We start from the raw sequence: 27,987 nt of genomic DNA on the forward strand, positions 1-27,987 counted from the left end.
CTGACTTGCGTGCATTCAACTTGACGGTAACTGATGGAGATTAAACATAATGTGGCCTCTGTATTGTCTTTCCCTCCCCTTACGGCCCTGACTTAGAACTCCTCTCTATCAGGTGCCATTCGGCCCTGCCCGAGCACAGAGCACCCCAGAGACAGGTACCTGGGCTACAACCATCTCTTCTCTGAGGGGAGGCTCCTGCCATGTGCGGGCGTGCACCGCCCCCTGCTGGCCAAAGCGGGAAAGCGCACCCACAGGAATCCCAGCCATAAAAGCCGTCATCCCGGGCATGCAAAGGGTAAGGCTCAGTGTCAGCTCCTGCCCCTGCTCCCCACAGCGCCCCCTGCTGGGAGAGAGTGGGATTGGCCCTGGCTGAGTAGGGCAGCATGGGGGTAGCTGAGCGCTGGCCATGGGAGCCTGGGGGCTCTGCTCCCTCATGTCTTACAGTGCCCAGGATGGGTCTTTGAGCCCTGGGAACCCCAGAGGGCACCGCTCAGGGCTTCAAGCCCGTCCCCAATGCTCTGCGCGTCCCAGAACTGGGGGGAAATCAGGGCTGGTTCGGAGCCATCGTCACGCGGGGGTATCCAGCCCTCGAAGCATAAAAGCTTCTCCCCTGACGCCAAGGGACGAACACCCTCCACTCAGGCCCCCAATTCACTGACACCATCACCCACCCGGTGAAAGCAGATCCTTAGGGCAGGGGTTCCCCCTCTGAATGTGGCGGTGCATGGCGCCACCCAGTGGAGAATGGGCAGAACTATCTGGTCCAGCAAGCTCACTAAGTGGGGGCCGTCCCACATGTTAACCCGTTGGGGTTAAAGGACTGGCTGGGTCTGAGGGGAGTCACAGGCAGAAGAAAAACCCTGGAAAGGGGGACGGGTCCCAGAGAGCAAGATGAAAGGGGGAGCTGGAGAGATGGACGGGGGCGAGTGCTGAATGGGAGAGAAGGAAGGAAGGATGATGGACAGAAATAGGACCCAGATGCAGTAAGGGAGAGAAATACACACAGATAAGCCCTAGGGTGGGGATCCGCAGGGGACTGTAGGAAAGGGGATGGCAGAATTAGGGGGCAGAAGGGTGTGGTGTAGTGGGCAGGTCACTGGACTGGCAATGAGGACTGCTGGGTTCCTTTCCGGGCTGCCCACCTGACCCACTGGCTGGCCTAGGGCACGTTCCTTCCCCTCTCTAGGCCTCAGTTTTCCACCCGCTTTCTGTCTGTCCAGACAGCCTTTGGGGCAGGGATTGTCTCTTGGCTCTCAGTCTGTGTCTGTGCAGCGCCCGTGCGACGGGGCCCTGATCTCGGTCACTGCATGTCTGGGCAGCGCCCGGCGTGACGGGGCCCTGATCTCGGTCACTGCGTGTCTGGGCAGCGCCCGGCGCGATGGGGCCCTGATCTCGGTCACTGCATGTCTGGGCAGCGCCCGGCGTGACGGGGCCCCAATCTCGGTCACTGCGTGTCTGGGCAGTGCCCGGTGCAACGGGGCCCTGATCTCGGTCACTGCGTGTCTGGGCGGCGCCTGGCGCGTCAGGGTTCCATCTCCGAGCTCTGTTGAGTCCCATATGCACCCATACAAATAATCCTAATAACCAACGCGCTGATCCTGATCTCATGCTAATGTTACAGCCGAGCCGCGACCACTCCTCTGGGCCAGGTTCTCCTCCCATCTACACCAGGGTTAAGGGGCGTGACTCCGCATCTGCCCTGCTCTAAGGGAAAGCGGAGTCAGACCTTTTGGCTTGCTCTAGCTCCTTTCAGATGAGGACTTGAAGCCCTTGGTGAACATTAGCTGATTGAGCTCACAGCAAAACAGGTCAGCAGCAGAAGCCTCCATTATAAAGATAGGAAAACTGAGGGACTAGGACTGTAGGTGACTTGCCCAAGGTCACCCAGCGGAGTGAGGAATACAACCCAGAAATCCTGATTGCCAGCCTTTCCAGCTATAACCACTAGACACAACTCCCTTCATGGAGCTGGGTGTAGAACCCAGGAGCCTAGACTCACGGCCCCCCTCTAACCATTCACTCTCACTGCCTTGCTGCTCTGCCATGCGTGTGCCCTGCAGGCAGCACTAGATAAGTGCAGGGCACGGAGCAGGACTGGGAAGGGGGATGGCTGGGGGCCAGTAAGAGATTTAAAGGCAGCGCCTGTTGCATTTTAACAATCCGTGCTCGTATCAAGGTGCCCTGGCCGGGGGCAGTGACTGAATCCAGCACCACAATACCAGGGAGGGGAGAGGCCACCCCGAAGGCATGGGCAGCCCTGGGCAGGCTGCTGATGCAGAAGGCGAAGGCGGCGCTGGTGCTGGAGGGGGGTGGCAGGCTGCGTCTGTCCCAGGGGAATTTGAGCTGAAAACGGCCCGCTCCATCATACAGCAGGGAGGCAGCATGTCCGGGGGCTAGAGCTGGGGGCACTGGGAGTCAGGACTCCCGGCCCAGGTCTGGGAGGAGAGTGGGGCCTAGCGGTTAGAGCAAAGGCCGGCTTGGGATCAGTCCCTGGCTCGGACACTAATGTAGACGGCTCACCAGGCAGGGTAGATCATTTCAGCGGCTGGATTCCTAGCCGAGCACGGGGGGTGGCACTGGGGGGATTGGGGCAGAGGTTGGCTAGGAGCACGGCCGTCTCCTCTGTGTCCTTTGGCAGCAAGCGCCCCTCCCCACGTCTGTGTAGCACTGAGCGCAGCAGGGCCCCATTCCCACCCAACTCGCCAGCGGGGCCTGATCTGCCTCCCTAGCCCAGACAGGCCTCCCGCGAGGCGGGGGTTAACCCCGAGCAGCCGGCCCGGCTTGCCAGCAATGAGCCCTTTTCAGTTTGCTCAGCCCTGCGTGCCCCGGCCTCTTGGGAAAGCTGTTCTTTTCTCTTCTCTCCTCCTGTCCTTTTGGGCCCGCTCCCACCCATGGGACACAGCCCCCCGCCCCGGGGTTAGCAAACACAAAGAGGCTTTATCCGGCTTTCTGGCAGGGGAAGGGGGCCAAGGGCTTCTGTTTACATTGCCATTAAATAAACAGGCTGCGGGGGGAGGGGGGCTGTGTGTGGGGAGGAGGATGCAGGAGTTAAAATAAGGGGGAGATCGGGGGGACCCCGCTGCAGGGAAGACGAAGCTCCCTTGAGAACGCGCCCCCTTGCTCTGGAGAAATCACATTTCTTTCCAAGTCTATTTCGTGCTGGTGAAATTGACGTCCGGTCTGGTTCCCATCCCGATCCAGTGGGAAGGGGCGGAGTCTGACGTTTCCCCGGTGTCACGAGTTTGCTGGGTCTCCCTCGCGTCGCCTGCCACAAACCATCCTGAAGGGGCCACGGAGCCTGAACGCTCTCCTTGGGACAGGGCCCAGTCACATGTAAGGAGAAGCTGGCTCAAAGCCAGGCTCTGGCCCCGTCTGCCCCTTGATTTACCATCAAGAATAAATCATTTGTGTTACAGCAACGTCAACCAACAGAATGAGAGACAGTCCCTGCCCCAAGGAGCATTGGCAAGCAAAGGGTGGGAGGGGGAAACTGAGGCACTGAGCGGGGACATGATTCACCCACGGGTACCAGCAGAGCTGGACCTACGTCCCAGGAGTCTGGCCTCTCTCCAGCAGCTGAACCCCAAGGTCGGCCTTTCCCTAGAGAGACAAACGGGTTGATGGGAGTGTTGGTCGAGCCCTATGCACTGACATAATCATGGACTGGGTCTGTGGCTCAGAACAACAGTCGGTAACCCACTAACCCCCCTTTGTCCTACGATTGCTAAGATGTTAGCTGCCTCCTTCCCCTGGCCTGGTCCCTTGCAACACTCCTTACACTAAACAATCGGTTCTGTCTGTTATTCGGCTGTGCCGCTCCGAGCCCCTTTTCCTAGCCCTGGAGAAAAGCACGAAAGCTGGTCTCTCTCACCACCAGAGACTGGGCCAGTAAAAGATATTCCCTCTCCCGATCTGGTCTCTTTCGTCTTTATTCACAGCCGGGGCGATCCCCTCCCTGTCCTTTCCTTCCTTTTCACTTCCAAGCGGTTGCCATGTTCGTAGTCTGTCTTTGATGGTTTTCTGTTGACTTTTCAAGGGTGGACAGTTGAGCGATACATTCTGTAACGGGCTAGCCAGCGACGGGGGGGCAATTCCCTCCCGCTCGACTGGGCCCTCCCCGAGACCTCTCATCCCCTGGTGACACACTTTCATTCGCAGGGCATAATTTCCTGTACAATTACATTATTCCTTAACTATCATCCGCATGCACATCTCACAATGACTATGAGTGGGGCCCTACCAAATTCACATCAATTTCACGGTCATAGGATTTTTAAAAATCGTAAATTTCAGGATGATTTAGTTGGGGATTGGTCCTGCTTTGAGCAGGGGGGTTGGACTAGATGCCCTCCTGAGGCCCCTTCCAACCCTGAGATTCGATGATTCTATGATTTCAGCTATTTCAATCTGAAATCTCACGATGTTGTAATTGTAGGGTCGTGATCCCAAAAGGAGTTGTGGGTGGGGGAGGTCGGTTGCAAGGTTATTGGAGGAGGGTGGTGGTACTGCTACCCTTACTTCTGTGCTGCTGCTGGTGGCAACGCTGCCTTCAGAGCTGGGCGGCTGGCGAGCAGCGGCTGCTGGCCGGGAGCCCAGCTCTGAAGGCAGAGCCTTTGCCAGCAGCAGCGCAGAAGTAAGGATGGCCTGGTATAGGATTGCCACCCTTACTCCTTCCGTGCCACCTGCATTGCTGGGCCCTCACTCAGCAGCTGCCACTCTCCGGCCGCCCAGATCTGAAGGATAAAAGCACACAAAAGGCCAGATTTCACGGTCCACGATGCGTTTTTCATGCCCATGAATTTGGTAGGGCCCTAACTATGAGCGTGGGTAAGTCACCGGCTTCCAGCTGAGACCCCAATTGCTGCCCCTTGTGCATGAATACCGTGAAAACAGTGTATTAGGTGTAGCAAGTTTGTCAGGTCTGAGTTGCCAGTTGGCACCCATGGGCTCTGTGTCACAGGGGCCCACCGCCATGGTCGCCCCAGTGAATTCTGGGGCATCCCAGCCATACTGCCCAGCGCCAATGCTGAGAGCAGGGGATTTGGGGTAATGTCCTACCGCGAGGCATTGCATTGTGGGAAGGGGAACCCAGCGGGAGCCTAGCAACAAGAGCCCCATGGCAATGTCAGTGACATCGTAACAGCGGGATCAGGGGCCGTGAGTGGCATTCGGATTGGGGAATGCTACTAGAAAGGTGCCGGGGTGGGGGACTGGCTGGCTTGGGGTGGGGGGACAGGGAATGGGACACGGGGCTTTTCCCCTCTACGGGGCTCCGGCTCTGATCCGGCCCCAGGGTGGGGGACTGGCTGGCCAGGGGGGCAGCAAATGGGATATGGGGCCTTTCCCCTCTAGGACAGCGATGGGGAGACTGCTCTGGCGCGGTCCATGCCACACATGACCAGCAGGGGGAGCCAGGAGCAAAGCTCTGTCTCTGCAGGGCGCTGGGGGATGCGTCAGGGAATTGGCTGCGTGAGGCCGGGTTGGGGGGGAGAAATGGGGGGACAGATGCTGAGCTGTGAAATCCTTCCCGAGGGGCTGGGAAGGCGCAGAAGGGGGCGGGGATGGCTGTAGGGGCGGGGGAGGGGCTGGGAAGACAATCCTACTGGCCGGGGGCACCAGCTGCCGCAGTTTCTGCTCCCTGGCCGGGCACTGTTGTGGGGAAGTTCACAGCAGCCGAGTCCCCACTTGGCCACCAAATTCACAGCATTAGAGTTCTCAGCTGGGCACTGACAGGACACTGCTGTGGGGAAGCTCGCAGCGCTGGAGTCTTCACCCGGGCACCACTGACAGGATACTGCTCGGGGAAAAGCTGTGTTTTTCTCAGGATCCCAGTGCACCTAACCAGGGACACCAAAAGATCCCTGACCCAGGACTGAGATGCAGCCACCTCTGGGGTGAGATGTGGCAGCTATTTATTCTTCAACCGCACACCTATTGTCCTCATTTCTTTGGGCTGAGAGAGGGCAGCTGTTTCGACCAAGACTGCTCACCCAGCGTTAAAACACAGTCACCTCTAGGGCGGGGGGGGGGGGGGCAGCTGTTTGACACCTCTTCCCCTGCATGAAAGTTTAGGACAGGAAATGAAGAAGATTCCTGATGCCTATGGGGGATGGATGGATGGATGGATGGATGGATGGATGGATGGATGGGGATGGGAAGGGTGATGGAAGGATGGACTGATACGTGTGGGAGGGGGTGTGTATGGATGGATGGATAGGTGGACCGATGCATATTGGGGGGTGGATGGATGGACTGATACATAGGGGGGATGGATGGATGGATGGAACAATGTGTATTGGGGGGATGGATGGACCAGTGTGTATTGGGGGGAGATGGATGGATGGATGGACCAATGCATAGGGGGAATGGACTGATGCATATGGGGGATGGATGAACGGACAAATGCATAGTGGGGGGGGATGGATGGACCTTTGCATATGGGGGGATGGATTGACCAATGTGTAAGAGGGGGATGGATTGATGCGTAGGGGGGATGGATGGATGGACCGATGCGTGGAGGGCAATGGACGAATACATGAGGGGGATGGATGGATGTGTAGGGGGATGGATGGACGGATGGATGGACTGATGCATAGGGGGCATGGATGGATGCCTAGTGGGGGGATGGATGGATGCGTTGGGGGGATGGATGGATGGATGGATGGATGCGTTGGGGGATGGATGGATGGGTGGATGGATGCGTAGGGGGATGGATGGATGCATGGGGGGTTGAATGCCTGGATGGATGGATGGATGCATAGGGGGATGGATGGATGGATGGATGGATGGATGGATGGATGGATGCGTTGGGGGATGGATGGATGGATGGATGGATGGATGGATGGATGGATGGATGCGTAGGGGGGATGGATGGATGGACGGATGCATGGGGTGATGGATGGATGCGTAGAGGGATGGATGGATGGATGCGTTGGGGGATGGATGGATGGATGGACCGATGCATGGGGGGATGGATGGATGCGTTGGGGAGATGGATGGATGGATGGATGGGTAGAGGGATGGATGGATGGATGCGTTAGGGGATGGATGGATCGATGTGGGGGGGGGGGGGCGTGGATTGTTCCTGCAGTTTCCCGAAGAACCCCTAACCCCCGCCCCCCCCGCTCCGCCCCGGCCCGCTCCTGCCAGCGAGGGCGGGCGGGCGAGGGGAGGAAACCGGTTTCCTCCTTTCATTAGCAGGGAAAGTTCTTAATGACTTGGCCGGGGGCTGGGCTGGCCCCACCCCATCCTGCATGATGTCAGGCGGCTCCCGGCGAACGCACCCGGCTGGGAGCCGCTCAGCGCCGCGGGGACCCGGCTGGGGAGGCGGCCAGTGGCTCCTTTATGCCCCGCAAGCAGCGCGCTTGGGACGCCCCGGTCCTGGGGGGGCGGGCGGCGGCGGGGGGGCCGGCCGGAGGGGCAGGTGTGGCGGGGGGGCGAGCGCGCCTGGAGGCAGCCAGCCAGAGACAATGAGGCTGGGAAACTGCTGGGTCGTCTGCGTCCTCCTCTTGCTTCAGATGCGGCCCCAGGTGAGTCCCCCCCCCCAACCCCACCCCCCCTCCGGGGCTGCCCTTTGTCTGGGAACTTGCCACTCTTCGGAAGCCTGGGTCCATGGGGCAGCCCTTCCCTGGCTTGGGGGGTACCCTGGGGGGCTGATCCCCCTGGCAGAGGGAGCCCACATCCCCCACAGCCCAGCGGGGGTCCCTGGGAAGGCCGCCCCCCCTGCCCATGGGGCGCTTGGAATTGGCGAGGAGCAAGGGGGTCGCTGGCCCGGGCGGGCACCCCAGTGGGTGGCCTCCAGGCAGGGGCAGCTGAGGTTCGTCCCCCCCAATCCTGTGCCCCCCCCCAGATGGGGTGTGGCGTAAGTTGCAGTGGTGGGATTTAAAGTTGACATGACGGCGAATGCTGGGAACCCCGGCTGCTGGAGCCCATCCAATGGGTCAGTCTCCCCTCCCCGCTCCCCTTCGGTCCGTCCACACCCATCCTACCCAGTGGGCCCAGCCCTCCGTGGGGCACCTGGGCCCTGCCTCGCCCTCGGGACGCTGAAGGGAATTCGGTGCTGGGGAAAGGGGGCCCCTGAATTCTTGTTTCTGCCTAGAGCGGGGGGGCGGCGGGGGGGGCTGGGCCAACGCCTCCGTGTCCAGGCCGCTCCTTGCCCATGGGTCTGGGCCCTGCCTGGACAGTTCTTCTGGCACATTCCAGCCGGCATCTGTCCGCCACACCTGGGCTAGCTCAGTGCTTGGATGGGAGACGTCCGAGGAAACGCGGGGTGCTGCAGGGAGTCGGGCTGGGCTCCTGGAGGGTGCTGGCTTTCGAATGAGATGATCAACCAAGATCTTAGTGACCTAAGCGCCCTGCCCATTGCAAATGTGACCCCAGGCGTCCCGCTGGCTAAATCCACTGTCAGTGATTCCATTCGACTTCCTCCCCCCGTTCCCGCTGTGGATTCAGTTGGATGGAGGCGTCTTCTGGGCAGTCCAGTGCTGTTAGACAGTGGCTGCACCCCACCCCAGAGGTGGCTGCATGGGTGAAGGTTCTCTGGATATTTGCTGCCTTGGGCCTGCTACTCCATCTAACGGTGGATTCTGTTTCCTCGGGCTGGGCTTGGAGGCTGAGCTGGGGCGGGGGGGGGGGGGGGGGCACCACTGGAATCTGGATCTTGGGTTTGGCATCTCCCTGGCCTGAGCCGGAAATGGTCCCTGGTCCCAATCCCCCCTTCCTCTGAGCCAATCTCCCTGGGAGATCAGGGTTTGAGCCCCGGCTCCTGCACAGGCCGGGGACCTGCCAGGTGGGTCTGCGGGGGGATGGGAGACACCCGGGGGTGGAGCTGCTGAGACTCCATCAAAGGCCCAGGTGCCCCTCCCTCAGAGGAAAGCAGAGCAGAGGTAAACCAGGCTCATAATACACCAGCAACGCCCTGCTATTCCCGGGGAGGTTGTTTTCCTCCCGGCAGCAACGTGGTGGGGCCCTGGGCAAGATCTGGAGGGGTGGGAACATTCCCTGCCCCCCCCCCTTTCCTCACACTCAGCTCGGGGCTTGCCTGGGATCAGAGCTGGAGGGGCTGACGTGAGGGGCGCAGCTGTGGGTGCAGAATGCCTAGACCCACAACCCAAACCTTGAGGAAGGGGGCTCTCTGGGGGGTGCTCCGGGTGTTCACTGTCCTGGGGCGGGGTCCTTAGGTACTGCGTGAGCTGCCTGAGTGTCAGGGTCGGTGCTCCCCCCAGCGTTACGTGCTGCCTGGATGCTGCCCTCCGCCCCAGAGGTGGCTGCATCCCCATGGAGCTGTCGCAAAGCCCCAGAACTGTGGGGTGAAGCCAGGTCCGGGAGAGAACTTGGCAGCCGTCTCTCTGAATTCCCTGGGCTGGGTCCAGCTCCCAGCCCTCAGCCTCAATCCCTAGTAGTGATGCCCAGCGGGAGTTCGCCCCTCACTGCTGTTTGCTTGGGGGTCCGAGATCATCGTGACACCCCCCCCTCCCCGCCCCCCGGATCACAGGCTTAATTCACCCTGGACGACAGCAGGGGCTGGCAACAGGCAAGGGGCTGCCGCTGTTACTGCAAAGGGCATGGACGTGCCACTGCCCTCTGCTGGATGGAATCAGCACCACTGTGTGTCATGGGCCCTGTACTGCTCAGAGCTGGCAAGGGATTCTCCCTTCGCGCCTGCAGCACAGTGGGCTTTCAGAGCCGGGGGGGTTCTGCACTCACGGCGAGCAGGAGGTGAGATGCGGCGGTGCGGGGGACTCTGACCCACTGTAACTGGCTCCTCTCCACTTCCAGGTCCCCGAAGCAGCTGGCACCTTCGAGCTGCAGATCCGGCTGATGCACAACGAGCAGGGGGTGCTGGCAGACGGGCGCTGCTGCCGGGGCGGGGCAGAGCCGCCGTGTCCCGGTGGGGAGCAATGTCGGACTTACTTCCGGGCCTGTCTGAAGGAGTATCAGCTGCGTGTCCTCCCTGGGGGGCCCTGCGTGCTGGGGGCCGGCGTCACTCCCGTGCTGGGGGGCAACACCTTCACGGCCAAGCCCAGGAGGGGCGCAGAGCATGCGGGCAGGATCACCATGCCATTCCAGTTCGCCTGGCCGGTAGGGCCCTGAGCTCCTCCACTGGTGGGCGGGGGGCTGTGGTCTCAGGCTAGGCAGCAGCAGCTCTGGGCTGCTGGGTGTGCAAGGGGCGGGGTTTATCTGGTCTGAGTGTGCAAGGGGGAGGGTTTATCTGGCCTGGGTGTGCAAGGGGGAGGGTTTATCTGGCCTGGGTGTGCAAGGGGGAAGGGTTTATCTGGTCTGAGTGTGCAAGGGATGGGTTTTATCTGGTCTAGGTGTGCAAGGGGTAAGGGTTTATCTGATCTGGGTGTTCAAGGGGGATGGATTTATCTGGTGTGGGTGTGCAAGGAGTGGGGTTTGTCTGGCCTGGGTGTGCAAGGGGCAAGGTTTATCTGGCCTAGATATGCAAGGGGTGGGGTTTATCTGGCCTGGGTGTACAAGGAGGAAGGTTTATCTGGCCTGGGTGTGCAAGGGTGGGGTTTATCTGGCCTGGGTGTGCAAGGAGGAAGGGTTTATCTGGCTGGGGTGTGAAGGGTGGGGTTTATCTGGCCTGGGTGTGCAAGGGGCAATGTTTATCTGGCCTTGGTGTGCAAGGGGCAAGGTTTATCTGGCCTGGGTGTACAAGGAGGAAGGTTTATCTGGTCTGGGTGTGCAAGGGGTGGGGTTTATCTGGCCTGGGTGTACAAGGAGGAAGGTTTATCTGGCCTGGGTGTGCAAGGGATGGGTTTTATCTGGCCTGGGTGTGCAAGGGGTGAGGTTTATCTGGTCTGGGTGTGCAAGGGGGAGGGTTTATCTGGTCTGGGTGTGCAAGGGGCAAGGTTTATCTGGCCTGGGTGTGCAAGGGGGAAGGGTTTATCTGGCTGGGGTGTGAAGGGTGGGCTTTATCTGGCCTGGGTGTGCAAGGGGCAAGGTTTATCTGGCCTAGATATGCAAGGGGTGGGGTTTATCTGGCCTAGGTGTACAAGGAGGAAGGTTTATCTGGCCTGGGTGTGCAAGGGGTGGGCTTTATCTGGCCTGGGTGTGCAAGGGGCAATGTTTATCTGGCCTTGGTGTGCAAGGGGGAAGGGTTTGTCTGGCCTGGGTGTGCAAGGGGTGGGTTTTATCTGGTCTGGGTGTGCAAGGGGCAAGGGTTTGTCTAGCCTCGGTGTGCAAGGGGCGGGGTTTATTTGGCCTAGGTGTACAAGGAGTGGGCTTTATCTGGCCTGGGTGTGCAAGGGGGAAGGGTTTATCTGGCCTGGGTGTGCTGAGGGTGGTATCTGGCCTGGGTGTGAAGGGGCGGGGTTTATCTGGCCTGGGTGTGCTGAGGGTGGTATCTGGTCTGGGTGTGAAGGGGCGGGGTTTATCTGGCCTGGGTGTGCTGAGGGTGGTATCTGGCCTGGGTGTGAAGGGGCGGGGTTTATCTGGCCTGGGTGTGCTGGGGTGGTATCTGGCCTGGGTGTGAAGGGGCGGGGTTTATCTGGCCTGGGTGTGCTGAGGGTGGTATCTGGTCTGGGTGTGAAGGGGCGGGGTTTATCTGGCCTGGGTGTGCCGAGGGTGGTATCTGGTCTGGGTGTGAAGGGGCGGGGTTTATCTGGCCTGGGTGTGCTGGGGGTGGTATCTGGTCTGGGTGTGAAGGGGCGGGGTTTATCTGGCCTGGGTGTGCTGAGGGTGGTATCTGGTCTGGGTGTGAAGGGGCGGGGTTTATCTGGCCTGGGTGTGCTGGGGGTGGTATCTGGTCTGGGTGTGAAGGGGCGGGGTTTATCTGGCCTGGGTGTGAAGGGGTGGGGTTTATCTGGCCTGGGTGTGCTGAGGGTGGTATCTGGTCTGGGTGTGAAGGGGCGGGGTTTATCTGGCCTGGGTGTGAAGGGGCGGGGTTTATCCAGGCGGCTGGATGCAGACAGCCCCTGGGGTTCTCCCAAGCTCTCCACCTGGGCTGCCATCCTGCCAGCCCCAATCCACCCATCATGCCTAGGCCTGGGGTCCCCTCCAGAGGCTCCATTCAGAACAAGGACAGGTTGGGAGAGTGATCCTTGCTGTAAGCCAACCAGGGCTCACAGAAGGTGCCTGTTGAGGTGTCATGCCAGCTGGGAGCAACAGATGTGGAGAGGGGAGTGGGGTCTAGTGGTTAGAGCAGGGGGGCTGGAAGCCAGGACTCCTGGGTTCTATCCCCACTCTGGAAGGGGAGTGGGGGCTAGTGGTTAGCGCTGGGTATCAGGACTGCGGAGCCATGTCGCTCAGCTCTCAGGCAATGGTGCGAGGAGGCCCCAGGAAGAGGGTGGGGTGGAGCTGCGGACGGTGCTGTGTCTGGTCTCTCGTCTCGCCCGGCTCCCCGGGAGACTGTGACAGATGCTAAATCTCTCTCCATCTGTATGAATTAGCGGGTGGCCCCGTCTGCTCTGTGATTTATCGATCCTGGGCTCCATCCAGCTCCCGCCTCCCTGGGCATCCCAGCCCTTCGCTCTCCCGCTTCCATTCCAAAACCACTTCCGTCGGGCAGCGTTATCAGGTGTCGCACGCAGCCCCCGGCACAGAGCCCGAGACAGTCCCTGCCTTGCACAGCTCGCAGGCTGAATGCACAAAGAGTGAGGAGGGGAAACTGAGGCACAGCAGGGCAGTGGCTCAGAACCCAGGGCTCCCAGCCCACTGCCCATTCCCTGGGCCAAGAGAAGCTGAACCCCATCACAGGGGCTGGATCGATCTCTCTGCTTGTGCGTTGCCTGCCCTCACCCCTTCTCTGGGGAAGCTGGGGGGGTTCCCTACTACCCTTTCTTTGGGACTCCCCTCAGCCTCTCCCCCCAGACCCTTGCAGCTGCCAAAGGAACAGACTATGAACACACACACACACCCTCCGCCCGCCCCAGCTCTCTGCATCCTCCTCGCACTGTGCTAGGGGAGCCACTGACACCATCCTGTACTTGCAAATGTGGCAACAGAACCCAGGCGTCCTGGCTCCCAGCCCCCACCCCCACCCCTGCTCTAACCACTAGACCCCATTCCCCTCCCAGAGCTAAGGATAGAACCCAGGAGTCCTAGCTCCCTCCCGCCCCCCCCATTCTAACCACTAGACCCCACTCCCCTCCCAGAGCTGAGAATAGAACCTGGCTCCCGGCTCCCCCTGTTCTAACCACTACACCCCACTCCCCCCTGACCCCGAGTTGGTATCTCCATCTGGCTCTCTCAGATACCCTCGGTGGAGCTGTGGGCAGAGGGCCGGGTAGAGATGAATGCACACAAAGGGCCCAGCTGATCTGTATGCAGAGAGGCCCATTCTGCCCACTCACTTGGCCCAGGCACCTCCGGCCGAGGGACTCTGGGAGCCCGTGACCCGCCCTGGTGGCATGGGATTTCCTGGAGCCTTGGCCGGGCTTCGGCCCCAGCGGGTCAGCGGCCCGCCCTGCGTGACCTTTCCCAGGGCTGGGATCCAACGACGCTCGCCGATCCCAGCGTGCCAGGAAGGGGTCCCGGGCTCCCGCAGCACCCACGTGCCATCCCCATTCCCCACCATTCCCCACCGCCACAGGGAGAGGCCAGGGACTCCCCCACGGCGCCGCCTGCTGGGAGAGGCTGGGACTGCAGTAGCCAGGAGCTCCCCCCCCACCCCACTCCCAATACCCCCTCCCCAAAGAACCCTCCTCTGCATCCCACTTCTGGCACCCAGCCCTAGCTGCGCCCCGGGTTCCTGCCCCCGGCGCGGGTTTGAGTTCGTCGCCGTCTACTTGGCCATGGCCGCTGCTTAGCGCGGGGCCCCAACCTCCCTTAGCCCGTGCCCGAGATACTGGCTGGCGGCGCTGCCCGGCGCCCTCATGCCACGGGTCCCAGCGCTGAGTCACGGATGTTTACAGGCTGAGATGGGGGCATGGGCTGGAGGGGGCCGCGGAGAAGAGCCGGAGATGGGGCCTAGAAGCACAGCGCCCCCTAGTGCCCTGCTGAGGTGCTGAGACATGGGGTGTGGCCAGGTGAGGGGGACAGCGCCCCCTAGTGCCCGGCTGAGGTGCTGAGACATGGGGTGTGGCCAGGTGAGGGGGGACAGCGCCCCCTAGTGCCCGGCTGAGGTGCTGAGACATGGGGTGTGGCCAGGTGAGGGGGAACAGCGCCCCCTAGTGCCCGGCTGAGGTGCTGAGACATGGGGTGTGGCCAGGTGAGGGGGGACAGCGCCCCCTAGTGCCCGGCTGGAGGTTGCCTTTATAGTAGTAACTGCTACCTCACCGTAGGACAGTGTCCCTTTGTGACGGCTCAGTGCAGGGCCAGCCTGTGAGCACACGCATGTCAGCGCACACGCGTGTGAGACAGGCCAAGGCTGCCCACGCCCCACGGGGAGGGGGTGGGGCTCATCCGGAGCGAGGGCCCCTCCTTGACTCTGCCAGTCGACGGGGCTCCCAGCGGGTGTCTCAGCTGGGGTAACGGGGGTTACGCCGCTGGCAGACTTAGCAGGGGCCAGGGATTCATTGGGCTGGGGAGACGGACTTCCCCTCTCATTCCCAGAGGCAGGGTCCTCTCTGCATCACGACCGAGGGGCACCAGCAGAGCTTGGAGGAGGGGAGCCCGGGGCTGGGCTAGCAGGGGGCTGCAGGTCGGGATTGGGGGGCTTAGGCAGAGCTGGGGGAGGACGCAGCAGGCTAGGAGGGGTATCCCTTGGGAGGACAGAAGCTGCAAGATCTGCCTGCCCTGGGGGAGCAGAAGACCCTCCCGGCCCATAGAATGATGCCCCTCACCCCACCCCCAGCCTCTAAGCCACCCCACTGTGGCGGGGGCTGCTGATGGACCTTGGGTGGGGCTGGAGCCCGGGGCCCTCTGCAGCGCCAGGCAGGCCCGGCCCTGCATGGAACAGGATTTCTGGCAGATGCCAGCAGTGGGAAGTGGAGCCCGTCACGCCTAGCCCACGGGGCCTGTGTGCCAGGTGCTGCCCGGGAAGTGTGGGGCTGTGGCCCCGCCCCCATCCCTCGCCCACACCCAGGGGGGAAGCAGAAGGTAAATAACTTAATTAAATAACTTCCCTAATTACGAGGAAGACACTTAACCCTGCACCCATCCCGCACCCTCGAGCCAGCCGGCAGGGGCGCGGATGTACCAGCTGTTATAGGCCGGGCTAGCGGAGTATGTGTGGCGAGCTTCCCCGCAGCAGTGCCCCTGCCCGAGCCTCAGGTGCGGTGAGCTGTCCCGCAGCGGTGCCCTGGTAAATGCCAGATAAGACTCACTGGAAACAAGCTCACACTACCAGAGTCCCTGGTTGGGCATGGACAGGGCATTGCTGTGGGGAAGCTCACAGCACCGGAGCCCCCAGTTTGGCGCTGACAGGGCAGTGGGTTACAGCTACCCATCATCCTCTGCTCCAGCCTTCCCTGGGCCCCCATCTGGTATGCCTGGAGCGGTGGTGGGGACCCTGCTGGTTGCTGTCACATGGCCCCTTTGCGGGGGTGGGGGTCTCTGCCAGTACGGGCAGGGGCTGCCTCAGCTGCAGGGGTGTTTGGAGAATTGACGTGGGGGGAAGGGGGCTCATCTGGGGGAGGGGCCCAGGACAAACTGCACCCGCTTTGGCCCTACATGTTGACCATATCACCCACCCACCTCATATCCTTGCACCTCTAGGGACCCTTCACTGCCCCCCCTTGTATCCTTCCACCTCTAGGGACCCTTCACTGCCCCCCACTTGTATCCTTCCACCTCTAGGGACCCCTTTACTCACCTCACTCATATCCGTCCTCCTCTAGGGGCCTTTCACTGCCCCCTCCCCCCATTTGTATCCTTCCGCCTGCGGCTCTCCCTGAGGCTGGGCCGCACAGACCCAGTTGCGCTGGCATCTTGCCGCCATCGGGCCAATAGTCCCGGCTCCAGGGAAGGGGAGGGGGGGCTCTTGCTCCCTGCTGTGCTGGAGCTGAGCCCTGACAGCTCGTCTCACTTGTGCCCCTGGGTTGCCTGACCCCTGCCTTCCCTTCAGGCAGCCCTCAGGCCTGGGAGCCGCCTCCCCGCCCCAGCCCTGCCCCAGCAGGGGTTTCACGGCTGCCCCCATCATGCCCCTGCCAGCCTCCAGCCAGGGACAGGCACATCCCAGGTCTCCCCACATCCATGGGGAGGTGGGGGGGGTGGAACCCCAGGGAGGAGGGTTGGCAGCAGCTGGTGCGAGGGGCGATCACATATGGGGCAGCCCCCTTTCCTTCCAGGGTGGAAGAGGCTGGACTGGATCCACAGGGGAGTTGTCTGGGGCGAGGCTGCTGGGCATGGGAAGAGCCTGGGGGGGGGGTCTGCTGCAGCCCCCCCATACACAGGGCTCCCCCCTTCCACCAGGCACTGACCAGGGAGTCAGGCAGGATTGCTACAGGGCCAGGATGCTGTTGGAAGGGGATGTTTGTGGGGGGAGGGGACTGGTCCAGGGGTCCCTGGGGTATGGGTGAGGGGAAGGGAGCATGGTGCTCCCACCCCTTCTACTCTCAGAGAGTGGGGGGAGGGGATACCAGGCTGGATGGACCCATTGCTCTGATCTGGCACACCAGGGAGACCGCCTGTGCGTGCGCATGCGTCACTGCCCTCTCCTGGGTTCAATCAGACCCGCTGCTCTGCGTGTCACAGCCCCTACACTGCTAGCAGCTCGCGGGGAGTCTCCTGTAGTTGGATGGCATATGCAGCAGCTGACCTCTGTCCCCAGTGTGGTTGTTCCCCCAAGTGTTACAGAAGCCCCAAGGGGACGGGGGACCCCCCCCCACCCCAGCCTCTGAGCGTAAGCATAGATGGGGCCATAGGGTGGGTCGGGCTGGGAACATGCAGTGTCCACGGGAGGGGGTGGTGGCTCGGTGCCCAGCCGCCTGTGAGAAGGGAAATCCGCTTAGTCAGTTTGGCTAAAGGAGGCAGCGTCTCTGGCTGACGCCCTCACTGGGCCCCGGGGGGCATTGGCAGGGGTGGGGGCAGGGAGCCCCCCGGCGTGGGCCACGCCTGGAACATTACGTGGGCAGAAGGAATGTTTTGGTGCAGGCGACAGCAGCGGCAGGAGGCAGCCGGGGATTTCTTCGAATAAAAGCCCCCAGAGCGACTCCAGACCAGACTGGGGTGGCGAGGGGGACCCTCCTCTTTGCCCATCTCCTCTCAGTGCCCGGGCCCCAGCCAGACGCCTTCAAGCCGCCCCTCTGGGCCCAAGCGCTGGCACCAGGGCGTGGCATGGGAGAGCCAAGACGGACCTCGCCAGCGCCCTGAACTCCAGGATCCGCCCCTTTGAGACATCTCCCGGATGCCGGACCTGAATGGCAACCTCCATCTGCTAACCCACCCCTCCACCCCCCACTTGGCATGAATAGACCCGGGCTCTGCTCCCAACTCTGCTGCTGGCCTGCTGGGAGAGCTTGGTCATGTCCCATTCCCCCCCTCCCGTGCCTCAATTTCCCCACCAGTGAAATGGGGATGATGACGCTGACCCCCTGGGGACTGTTGTGGTTTATTGGCTGTCTCCCATGCTGTCCTCCGTTCGTGCAGCACCTTGCGCTCCCATGCCGCACACAGCACCTAAGTAACAGTGCAGCCACCTCTGGGGAGGAGAGGAGACAATTGCCATACAACAAAGGATTGGGGGAAGGGACTCTGAAAATGCCCAGCAATCGTCAGTCTCCTCCCACAGTGGACAGGAATTCATCGGCATGGCCTCCCTGCAGCAAATGGGAGGCAGAACTCCTGGGTGGTAGCCGTAGCTCAGGGGTGGGACAGTGGGGAGCTAGCAGATTAGAGCAGGGGGGCTGGGAGTCAGGACTCCTGGGTTGTATCCCCATCTCTGGGAGATGAGTGGGGTCTAGTAGTGGTTAGAGCTGGGGGGCCGGGGCTGGGAGTCAGGATGCCAGCTCTGTGTGCCTCCGTTTCCCCAACAGTGCAGTGGGGTTAAGGCTCCCCACCCATGAGAGCTCATAGACCCTGAAACAGGAGGCATTAGGTTGCAGAGCTGGTCAGTCTCACCCCCTACCCACTTCCCCAGCCCTGGAACAATCGGGTCACAAGTTGGGGGGTGGGGGTCGGTCAGTGACACCTGGCACCTCTAACCCTGTGCTTTGATCCCCCAGCGTTCGTACTCACTGATCCTGGAAGCCTGGGATGCTGACAACATCACCGGCCCTGGCACCCCGGGTGAGGCACCCCAAGTTGGCCAGCTCCCCCCACCTCCCTGTCCTAGGGCCAGATCAGAGCCAGCGCCCCTAGAGGAGAAAGGCCCCGTGTCCCATTCCCCACCTCCCTGAGCCAGCCAGTCCCCCACTCTGGGGCCAGATCGGAGCCAGCGCCCCCTAGAGAGGAAATGCCCCTGGGCTCTCTGAGCCAGCCTGGGTTGGAGCTCCCCGCCCGGGAGGGGTGCAGGGTGCATTAGGCTGGGGCAGGGCAGTGACAGGCTCCCCTCTCTGGCAGGCGGGGGGTCCCTGGTGGAGCGGGTGACGCGGTCGGGGATGCTGAACCCGGGCGAGGGCTGGCAGGATTTCCGGCACCACGGGCGGGGCACGGCGCTGGAGTACCGGCTGCGGGTGCGCTGCGCCCACCACTACTACGGCCCCGCCTGCAACCGCCTGTGCCGGCCCCGCGACGACTTCTTCGGCCACCACGGCTGCGACGCCGCTGGCAGTAAGGTCTGCCTGGACGGCTGGACGGGAGAGGAGTGCACTCGGGGTACGTGCCAGGGCAGGTGGGGGGCACGGTGCCCACGGGGAAGGGCAGGAGATGGGAGGCACATGAAAATGGGAGGGAGGTGGAACAGAAGGGGGCGCTTAGGGGGGCACGGTGCCCAGGGGAATGGGAGGGGGCCAAGGAGGGGGGCATGGTGCCCACAGACAGAGGAAGGGGGAGGTGACAGGGGGCATTCCCTGCCCCTAACCCCCCCACCCCCGTCATTTCTATCACAGCCGTTTGCCACCAGGGCTGCCACGAGCTACACGGCTTCTGCGAGGAGCCTGGAGAATGCAAGTGAGTGAGAGGGGGCCCCCATCTGCCCCCTTCCCCAGACCCCCCCCCCATGACCCCAGCGATGGGATGGAGGGAGAGTGGAGAGGGATGGGAGGGCTGATTGTGTGGCTTCCCTGGCAGGCTGCTGGGGTCCCCTCCCAGCCCAGGTCTGCCAGGCAGACTCTCCCCTGGGCAGGACTGGAGGAAGCACTAGCGGCCAGGGCTGCCCGCTGCCTCCTGCCCTTTGGGGAGGGGAGCAGTCGTCTAGGCCGGGCCCAGGAGGGGGGAAGCGCTCGCGTCAGGTCAGGGAAGGCATTTTTCCTTCGCTGACAAGGCCTGGGGGCTTTGCAGGGCAGGGAAACAGCCCAGGCAAACCCACCCCACCCCATGCAGAGCCAGGGATAGAACCCAGGAGTCCTGGCTCCCAGCCCTCCTGCTCTAACCACTTGACCCCACTCCCCTCCCAGAACCGGGGATAGAACCCAGGAGTCCTGGCTCCCAGCCCTCCTGCTCTAACCACTTGACCCCACTCCCCTCCCAGAACCGGGGATAGAACCCAGGAGTCCTGGCTCCCAGCCCTCCTGCTCTAACCACTTGACCCCACTCCCCTCCCAGAACCGGGGATAGAACCCAGGAGTCCTGGCTCCCAGCCCTCCTGCTCTAACCACTTGACCCCACTCCCCTCCCAGAGCCGGGGATAGAACCCAGGAGTCCTGGCTCCCAGCCCCTGCCATTTAACCACTCAACTCCACTCAGCGAGCTACCCTTGTCTCCCGGCCCAGCTCCCTCCCCAACAACCCCCCATATGGCATCGTCTGACTCTCTGCTGCCCCCTTGGGGCTCCAGCTGCCCCCTGCTCCGCCCATCCCAAACCCCAGGAACTCCCAGGGCCGGAGATTGCTGGAGGGGGTTGGTCATGAGCAGAGGCAGCCTCCCCCCACGCAGACGTCCCCGGGGTCCCCAGAGGACCAGACACCTGTGGCTGTTGCTGAAGGTGGCTCCGTGCCAGGCTGCCCCCCTCCCCCCGCCCCCGATGTGCGTCCATCTCTCCCCACCCCGGGTCTGTCTGCCCAGGTGTCACTACGGCTGGACGGGCTCCAACTGCGACGAGTGCATCCCCTTCCCCGGCTGCCTGCATGGGACCTGCACCGAGCCCTGGAAGTGCGACTGCGACACCAACTGGGGAGGGCTGCTGTGTGACAAGGGTGAGCAGCTGGGTGACTGGGTGTGCCCTGCCCCACAGCCCCCGCCCCACAGCGCCCCCTGCTGGGAGAGGCCGGGGCTGGAGTAGCCAGGAGCTCCCCCCATAGCCGGCTCCTGCCCTGCTCCCCACAGCGCCCCCTGCTGGGAGAGGCCGGGGCTGGAGTAGCCAGGAGCTCCCCCCATAGCCGGCTCCTGCCCCGCTCCCCACAGCGCCCCCTGTGGCGGGTTGGCTGGGTTCTCTCTCCCTGGCAGGATGGCGGGGCAGCCCTGGGGTCAGTGGAGTTTGGTTGGAGTTGAGCCAAACCCTTCTCCCCCCGCAGACCTGAACTACTGCGGCTCCCACCGGCCCTGCCGGAACGGCGGCACCTGCACCAACGCGGAGCCGGACGAGTACCAGTGCCTGTGCCCCGCGGGCTTCCGGGGCCGGGACTGCGAGAGGGGTGAGGGGGCAGCGGGTGCTGGACAGGGGGTGGGATGAGGTGAGGGGGAGGGGAATGGCTTGGGGAGGACCCCGGCTTCTCCACCTGTCCCCTCGGCTGCTCTCGTGAGCTTTGGGGCACCCACGGGGTGCGGGGAGCTGGTCCCTGGGCGCCCCATTGAGAGGAAGGCTCTAGGGCCCAGCAGCAGTGGCTGGCAGCCTGCAGGGGAAAGATTTGGGGTTTGGGCTCCTCTTGGGAATGGGGGGATGGTGAGGGGCCCCTGGTGGGGACCAGGGGAGAGGGAGATAGGGGCTTAAAAGAGGCTTGGGGGGGATGGAGCTACAGAGGTAGGGAGGCCAGGGGGAGGGAGACAAGGGGCATGGGGGTCATATTGGGGGCTAAAGAGGCCTTGTTATAGGCCATGGGGGAAGGGAGATGGGGGCCGGGGATGCTGCTAGGGATTTGGGGGTGCCCTAGGGGAAAGGGTTGAGGTCCTGTTGGGGTCCTGGGGTGCTGTGGGGAGTCAAGTGGCTGGGGAGAGGGGGAAGTGATGGGCTCAGTTAGGGGGCAGGGGACCAGGAAGAGGGACTGGGGGTGAGTGGAGCAGAGGAAGCTGTGGGGGTGGGGTGGAGGAGGCTCTTGGGGGGCTGGGGGCCAGGGCTGACCCCGCTGGATCCCCCCAAAGCTCAGGTTGCCCCAAAGCACCGTGGGGCAGGATCCCTGACCAGCCTGTCCCTGACCGGCCTTGGGACGGAAGGGGCTCCTGCCTCAGGACCGGGCCTTGCTCCCAGGGGCCCCCCGCCCAGCCAGACATGCAGCATCGCTTGGCATGATGCCATGGCTGGAGGGAGGGCACTGGCCCGGCGGGGGGCCCTGTGGGCCTGGCCCCGCCCCACTCACTGCGGGGGTGCCCGGGGTCCCGCCCTCCCTAACCGCTCCTTCCCTGGCAGGGCTGGACGAGTGTCTGCCGGAGCCCTGCGCCCACGGCGGAACCTGCCACCCCCTCCCGGACGGGTTCAGCTGCACCTGCCCGCCCCAATGGACCGGTAAAACCTGCCAGCTGGGTGAGGCTGAGCCCAGGGCACTGAGCTCGGGCACCCCCTCCTGCCCTCCATGCCCTGACATTGCCCCATGGCACCTCCCTCCTGCCCCCCATGCTCTGACACTGCCCTCTGGCACCTCCTCCTCCTGCTCCCCACACCCTGACACTGCCCCATGGCACCCCCTCCTGCTCCCCACATCCTGACACAGCCCCATGGCACCCCCTCCTGCCCCCCACACCCTGACACTGCCCCATGGCACCCCCTCCTGCCCCCCACACCCTGACACTGCCCCATGGCACCCCCTCTTGCTTCCCATGCCCTGACACTGTCCCTTGCCCCATTGGACCCCTTCCTGCCCCCACACCCTGACACAGCCCTCCACCCCCAGTCACCTCCCCTCTGCCCCCCATACCCTTGTGCTGTGAGTACTGCCCCCTTTCCTGTGAATGTGCAGCAGGGCGCAGTGAACTCTCCCCAGAAACGGGACCCAGGGCTGGATGTGCCCATCCCCCTGCCCCCAGCCATGCAGATCCAAGGACCCACGACCACTGGCAGCTCTGACCCTGCCCAGGGCCATAGAGGCGCGGGTGGGGGGGGTTAGGGGAAGCCGCAGCAGCCTTGTGGCGGGAGACGAGCCGCGTGGCTGGCACACGGGGCTGCTCACTTCATGGTGGCCAGTCTGAGCCGGGCGCCGGGCCCTGGGGGGCTGAAAGCCAATGCCCACTGAGTCGGGGGGTCCCAGCAGGACAAGGACCCACGATCCCCAATCCCCGAGCCAAGGACTGGACAGGAGTGGGGGCGGGGGGGAGGGACACGTCTGGCCCGACCCACTGATCCCGCCTTCCCACGCCGATCCCACGAGGGGCCAGCAGCCCCCTCTCGACCGCGCTCTGCCCTGACCCCAGCCCCCTGACCACAGATGCCAACGAATGTGAGCGGGAGCCCTGCGTGCACGCCCGGGGCTGCAAAAACCTCATCGGGGGCTACTTCTGTGACTGCCTGGAGGGCTGGGCTGGCCCCAACTGCGAGACCAGTAAGAGAGCGACCAGTGGGCCCTGGCTGCAGTGGGGGCGGGGGGCAGGGGCCGAGCCGGGGGGCGGGCACAGCCTAGGTGTGGCCAGGAGAGGGTGGCTGGGACTTGGCCGTGGCCAAGAGAGGGCAGAGCTGTGCTGTGGCCAGGAGGGGGCAGGACCGGGCCATGAAAGTGCAGAGGGCTTTACTCCCTCTTTGCTCTCCCCGTATTCTGGATCCTGCCTGGCCCCCAGGGTTATTTGGAGCAGCCCCTATGGGCCCTGGGGGGCAGGGAATAGCCCCAGCGCCGTGCGCCGCAACCACCCCCCTGCACCAGGGTGCTAGGATCAGAGCCATTACACCCACTCCTCACCAGCTCAGGGGGCTCCAGGGGGCCGCTCCCACCTCCTTTCCGCTATGGGAGGGGGCCTGAGCGTGACCGAGAATCGGGCCCCTTGTTCCCAAGCCCCCAGGCCGTTGCCCCTGGCTGGTGCTAATCGATCCCACCACTAGAGAGCAACACACACACACGGGATTGGATGGGGCATGTGAGTTGCTGGTTTGAATCCTGCCCTAGCCGGTAGGGGCCCAAAGCTGCCGGCTGGTCCGTACCCCCCGCCCCCGGCTGGGATGCAGTGGGAGAGCCCTGCCGGAAGCCTGGGGACCAGGGGAGTGGGTCCCGGGGCCCCATGATGATGGCTTGCAGCTGATACCCCTGCCATGGTGAGCTGGGGCTGCAAGGCAGATGGGGTGCTCTCCAGGATGCCCCCCCCCAGCACTGCCTTGTCTCTCCATGACCCCCGGCTCCTCTCCACCTGCAGGAGACGACGGCTGCCAGGGGCGGTGCCGCAATGGGGGGCAGTGCCAGGTGGGTGTGCGCCCCTCGGACGCGCCGGCCGCAGGACTCACCCCTCCCCTCCCAGTCTGGAGGCAGCACCTCCCCCCTTAGCTCCCCACCCCAAGAGCAGAACAGTGATGTTCCCACTGCAGCCTGGGCCAGGGAAACGGAGGGTCCCCAGAGAATGGGCAGAGCCCCCATGGGATAGGGGACAGACACGGGGAGCCCGCAAACAGTGATGGGGGAGGGGCATGGATACTGGGGGCCCCTCAAAGGCTGGTGGGGGGTGGGGATGGACACAGGGGCAACCCCAAAGGCTGGTGGGGGGTGGGCAAAGATATTGGGGGTGACCCCAAAGGCTGGTGGGGAGAGGTGATGGATTTGGGGGGACCCCAGAGGCTGGTGTGGAGAGAGGATAGACACCTGGGGGAACCCAAAGGCTGGGGGGAGAGGGCACAGACACATGAAGGACCTCATAGGCTGGGCGTGGGAAGGGGATGGACACGGGGGGACCCCAAATGCTGGTGGGGGGTTGGGATGGATATTGGGGGACCCCAAAGGCTGGGGGGAGAGGGGATGGATTTGGGGGGACCCCAAAGGCTGATGGCCGTGGATACTCATGGTGCCCCATCCCCCGCTGCTACGGGGTGGGAACGTGAATGTGCATTGCCCTGAACTGGCCACCCTCCAGCCCCTGAGGTCGGGGTGTTGCCACCGCCCCGAGTCCCCTCCTGCCCTAGTGGCCCGTGACTGTCCGGTTGCCCTTTGGGGCCTAGGAGGCTCCGTTGCCATGTCGCTGAGGGGGTCACGTCGCCATGGGGAGCTGGTCTCTGCTATGCCAATGCTCCTCCTCCCCCCTCTCCACTGTCCCCCCCAGGCGGTGGGTACCGGGCACGTGTGCTCCTGCCCCACTGGCTACACGGGCACGGCCTGCGAGACGGAGCTGGGCGGCTGCGCCAGCACCCCCTGCCAGCATGGAGCCCGCTGCCAGGAGACGCCGGGGCAGGGGGTGGCGTGTAGCTGCCCGCCTGGCCTCAGCGGGCCCTTCTGCGAGGTGAGGGCCGTCGGGATCCGCGGGGGTGCCGTGAGGAGAGGCAGGAGCCATGTCAGAGATGGGAGGGGAGTGGGGACTAGAGGTTAGAGCCAGGGGGAGGGGCTGGGAGCCAGGACTCCTGGGTTCCATTCCCAGCTCTAGGAGGGGAGTGGGGTCTGGTGGGTTAATGTGTGGGGGCGTGGGCTGGGAGCCAGGACTCCTGGGTTCTATTGCTCTGCCGCTGGTTTCCCCACTTGACCCTCTGCAAGTCACTTCCCATCCCCAAAAAACCCGCCTTTGTGCCTCTGTTTCCCCCCTCTACAAATCGGGGACCGTGATCTGGTCCCACGCAGGCTGTACGGCTTCAGTGGGCCAAATCCAGTCTGGGGTGGGGGGAGGGAAACTGGATCAGGCCACTGCACCGACCACAGGCCCCCTGGCCTGGCAATCTCCCTGCCCACCCCCACCCCGCAGCGTGGTGCCAGCCAGGTCGTGCTAGCTCTGCTCTCCCTGTCCCTAGGTCTGGCTGGATGTCTGCTCCCCGAACCCCTGCCCCAGAGGGGCTTCATGCATGGGTGGGGCAGGCAGCTACGTGTGCTCCTGCCCGGAGGGGGGCTGCACAGGTATGGCCGGGCGTGGGAAGTGGGGGTTTAACCTGCTCCTTATTGGCAGCTACTATGGGGATAGGTGCAGGGGGGGGGGGGAGGGGCAGCTCTGGTTCGTGACAGGTGGGGGAGGGGAAGGGAGGTTCGGATGTGGGAGGGGGCAGGGAATTTTGGGAATGGTGCCAGGGCACATCCCAGGGCAGGGGGAGGAGGGCGGGCACCATGCCAGGCAGAGGGGCAGGGAGCTCCAGGCTGGTGCCAGGGGTGGCAGGGCCAGCTCAAGGCACCAGCTTGGCAAGCAGGGGCTTGGGGCGGCCACTCCGGAGAGGGGCGGCAGGTCCAGCTATTCGGCGGCAATTCGGCGGACGGTCCCTCTCTCCCGCTGGGAGCGAAAGACCTTCCGCCGAATTGCCGCTGCAGATCGCGATCGCGGCTTTTGGGGGGGGGGGGGCTGTTTGGGGCGGCCAAAACCCTGGAGCCAGCCCTGGGGGGTGGGGGCTGGGGAGGGGACGACAGGACCCGGCTGGTGCCGTGGCAGGGAGGGATGGATCGAGGAGCTATCTTGGGGGGGGGGAAGGCTGGGCATGGGGCAAAGGCCCGGGGGTGTGGTTACAGGGGGCGGCTGGCACTGTGGGCCTGGCATTCCCTGCTCACCGCTCTCTCCTCCCGCAGAGGCCGCCGGCCAGACCCTGCTCTATGCCTTGCTGCCCCTGGTGCTGTTGCCTCTCCTGGCGGCCCTGCTCTGCGCCCCCCTGGCACTGTGGACCCGCCGGAAAGGCCGGGCGCTGCCCCCGCAGGAGCTGCTGGCCAACAACGCCCCCCACCTCATCCACAATGCCACCCGGGGGGACCACGGCCAGCCCCTGGACAAGGGGGGGCTGCCTTTCCCCCCGCCCCGCGGCCTCCCCAAGACGGACATCTCCAACCTGGAGAGAGCCAAGCTCAACGGACTCAACGTGCCGGCCGGCCTGGAGCCCAAGCTCTGATCCAGCGTGGGGGGAGAGCGGGCTGGACCCACGTTGCCCCCCCAGGCCGCGGTATAAGGGGACCGGGGTGGGGCTCGGCCCTGCACTGGGGACCCTCATGCCCCCTGATTCCCCCCAGCTCTGCTAAAGCACCTTAACCGCCCCTCCGTGCCAGGGGGGCACATTCGCTCTCCTCGCCCCACCAGGCCAGCGTGGGTCAAACCCAGAGGGGCGCCCCCTGGAGGGGGGGGTAATTCAGATCAGCCGTCTGAGGCTGCCCCAGTTCATCACACAGGTGGAAGCTCGCCCGGGGAGGGGAACCGGATGCCCGTGGTAGCTAGGTCACCACCTCGAAGGAGCCTGGCCTGCCAGCGATCTGCAGCCAGGGGTGGGCGCTGTCCCCCTGCCAGCTGCTCCAGCGCAAGGTAACAGGCTGGCTGGCGAGGATTCCCTGCGTTGGCCAGTGAGCTGCACGATGGAAGTGGAATGGGCACAAGGGAAACTCAACTGGTATATTGTGGGCAACTGGCTGGCTTGGGGGACGGGACACGGGGCCTTTCCCCTCTAGAGGCGCCAGCTCCGTTCCCCCTGAAATTCATTCCCATTGTCAGCGTGAAGCAAGTTGGCAGGACTCAGCCCTGTTCCTAGCGGGACCAGTCTCCGCATCCCTCCTGTTCAGCCCTCACTCCGGTGTCCGTGCTCCATGAACGGAGACCAGATCTGCCCACTCCCAGGAACTCCGAGCCACACCATCCACCCTCGCCCATCACCCAGCCCAGCCCCATCTGCTTCTGTTCTGAGAAGTGCGTTGGTCCCGCGCTAGACCCCTCTGTCTTCGAGCCACCCACCTGGGAAGGAGTAGCTGGGGCTGGAGGGAAAATTTCCATCTAAACCGTTTTTCTCTAGAGGAAATTGGATTTTCGACCAAAGGAAATTTGTCTTGAAAAGCACCTGCTCCCCAGGGAAGATGCCACAAAAATTAAACACCCAGACACCAAAATATTTCAATTTAGATGTGACACCCCAGTTCCCCATGGGAGTCGTAGTTCAGTTGCCTTATGCCTCTCTTCTCTATGGGCTGGGCTTTGCGATTGGAATATATTTCCCATGATGCACCATGGCCAGGGACTCCCCTAGTGCATCATAGGAGAGGTAGTACAAGGGAGCATGAGGCAAGGGGAACTACATCTCCCATGATGCACCACAGAGTCCCTTCATGGAGAGGCAGTTGCATCTGAGGAGTCCCTGGCTATGGTGTGTCATGGGAGATGGAGTCTGGCTGGGGAGCCTGGAGAATACAGATTGAGAGCTTATGGCACTTGGACTACATCTCCCATGATGCACCATGACCTCTCCTCTTGGCCAGGTGGTTGCATCATGGGGAATCTGTTGCCATGATGCATCATGGGAGATATAGTCCAGTTGGGGAGCCCAGGCCATAGAGGTAAATAGGAGTATGTAGCAACAGAACTACATCTCCCATGATGCACCGCAGCAACAATTCCAAATCACGCTTTTGCAGTATTTGGAGTTTCTGCCAGAAATCAACATTTTCCATGGGAAACACCCCCCACCCCATTTTCAATCAGCTCTTTATCTAGGGGACCCCTTGGAGATTCCCCAGCCCCACCCCGACATACACACTCACGGCCTCCCTTGCCTTCCTACCGGGCCTGTGATTAGGAAAAATAAATTATTCTGTGCCAGAGTCAAGGCGCATCCCCCAGCATTGAGGGGAGGGGGTGTGTACTGCAGCACCCCCTGGTGGCAGGTGTGTGCATGTGCTGAATGTATCTATGTTGTATGATATGTACAGATTCCTTCGTAGAGTTTTTGTGACCTCTTTGCTTTTTTGTACCAGGTTCTATCCCGCCCCCCGGCGTGAGACGAGCTCGCTCAGGGTGAACTGTGTGAACCACGAATAAATATTTTCCAAGCCTCACCCCAAGGCTGTG

General features: G+C 63.1%; 1 protein-coding gene across 1 annotated transcript; it reads left to right on the top strand.

Annotated features, from left to right (window-relative positions):
• The first annotated feature begins 7,447 nt into the window (after window positions 1-7,447).
• On the top strand, window positions 7,448-27,975 carry LOC128826382 (protein jagged-2-like). Its single transcript, XM_054009636.1, has 13 exons — window positions 7,448-7,529; window positions 9,778-10,080; window positions 18,051-18,114; window positions 18,388-18,642; window positions 18,876-18,936; window positions 19,990-20,120; window positions 20,439-20,558; window positions 21,488-21,601; window positions 22,500-22,613; window positions 23,413-23,459; window positions 24,307-24,483; window positions 24,983-25,085; window positions 25,740-27,975. The coding sequence occupies exons 1-13, from the start codon at window positions 7,470-7,472 to the stop codon at window positions 26,051-26,053; spliced, it is 1,863 nt and encodes a 620-aa protein (XP_053865611.1). The 5' UTR covers window positions 7,448-7,469; the 3' UTR covers window positions 26,054-27,975.
• Window positions 27,976-27,987: the final 12 nt, after the last annotated feature.

This window comes from Malaclemys terrapin, chromosome 20 (assembly GCF_027887155.1).
Source record: "Malaclemys terrapin pileata isolate rMalTer1 chromosome 20, rMalTer1.hap1, whole genome shotgun sequence".
Classification (NCBI taxonomy): domain Eukaryota; kingdom Metazoa; phylum Chordata; order Testudines; family Emydidae; genus Malaclemys; species Malaclemys terrapin.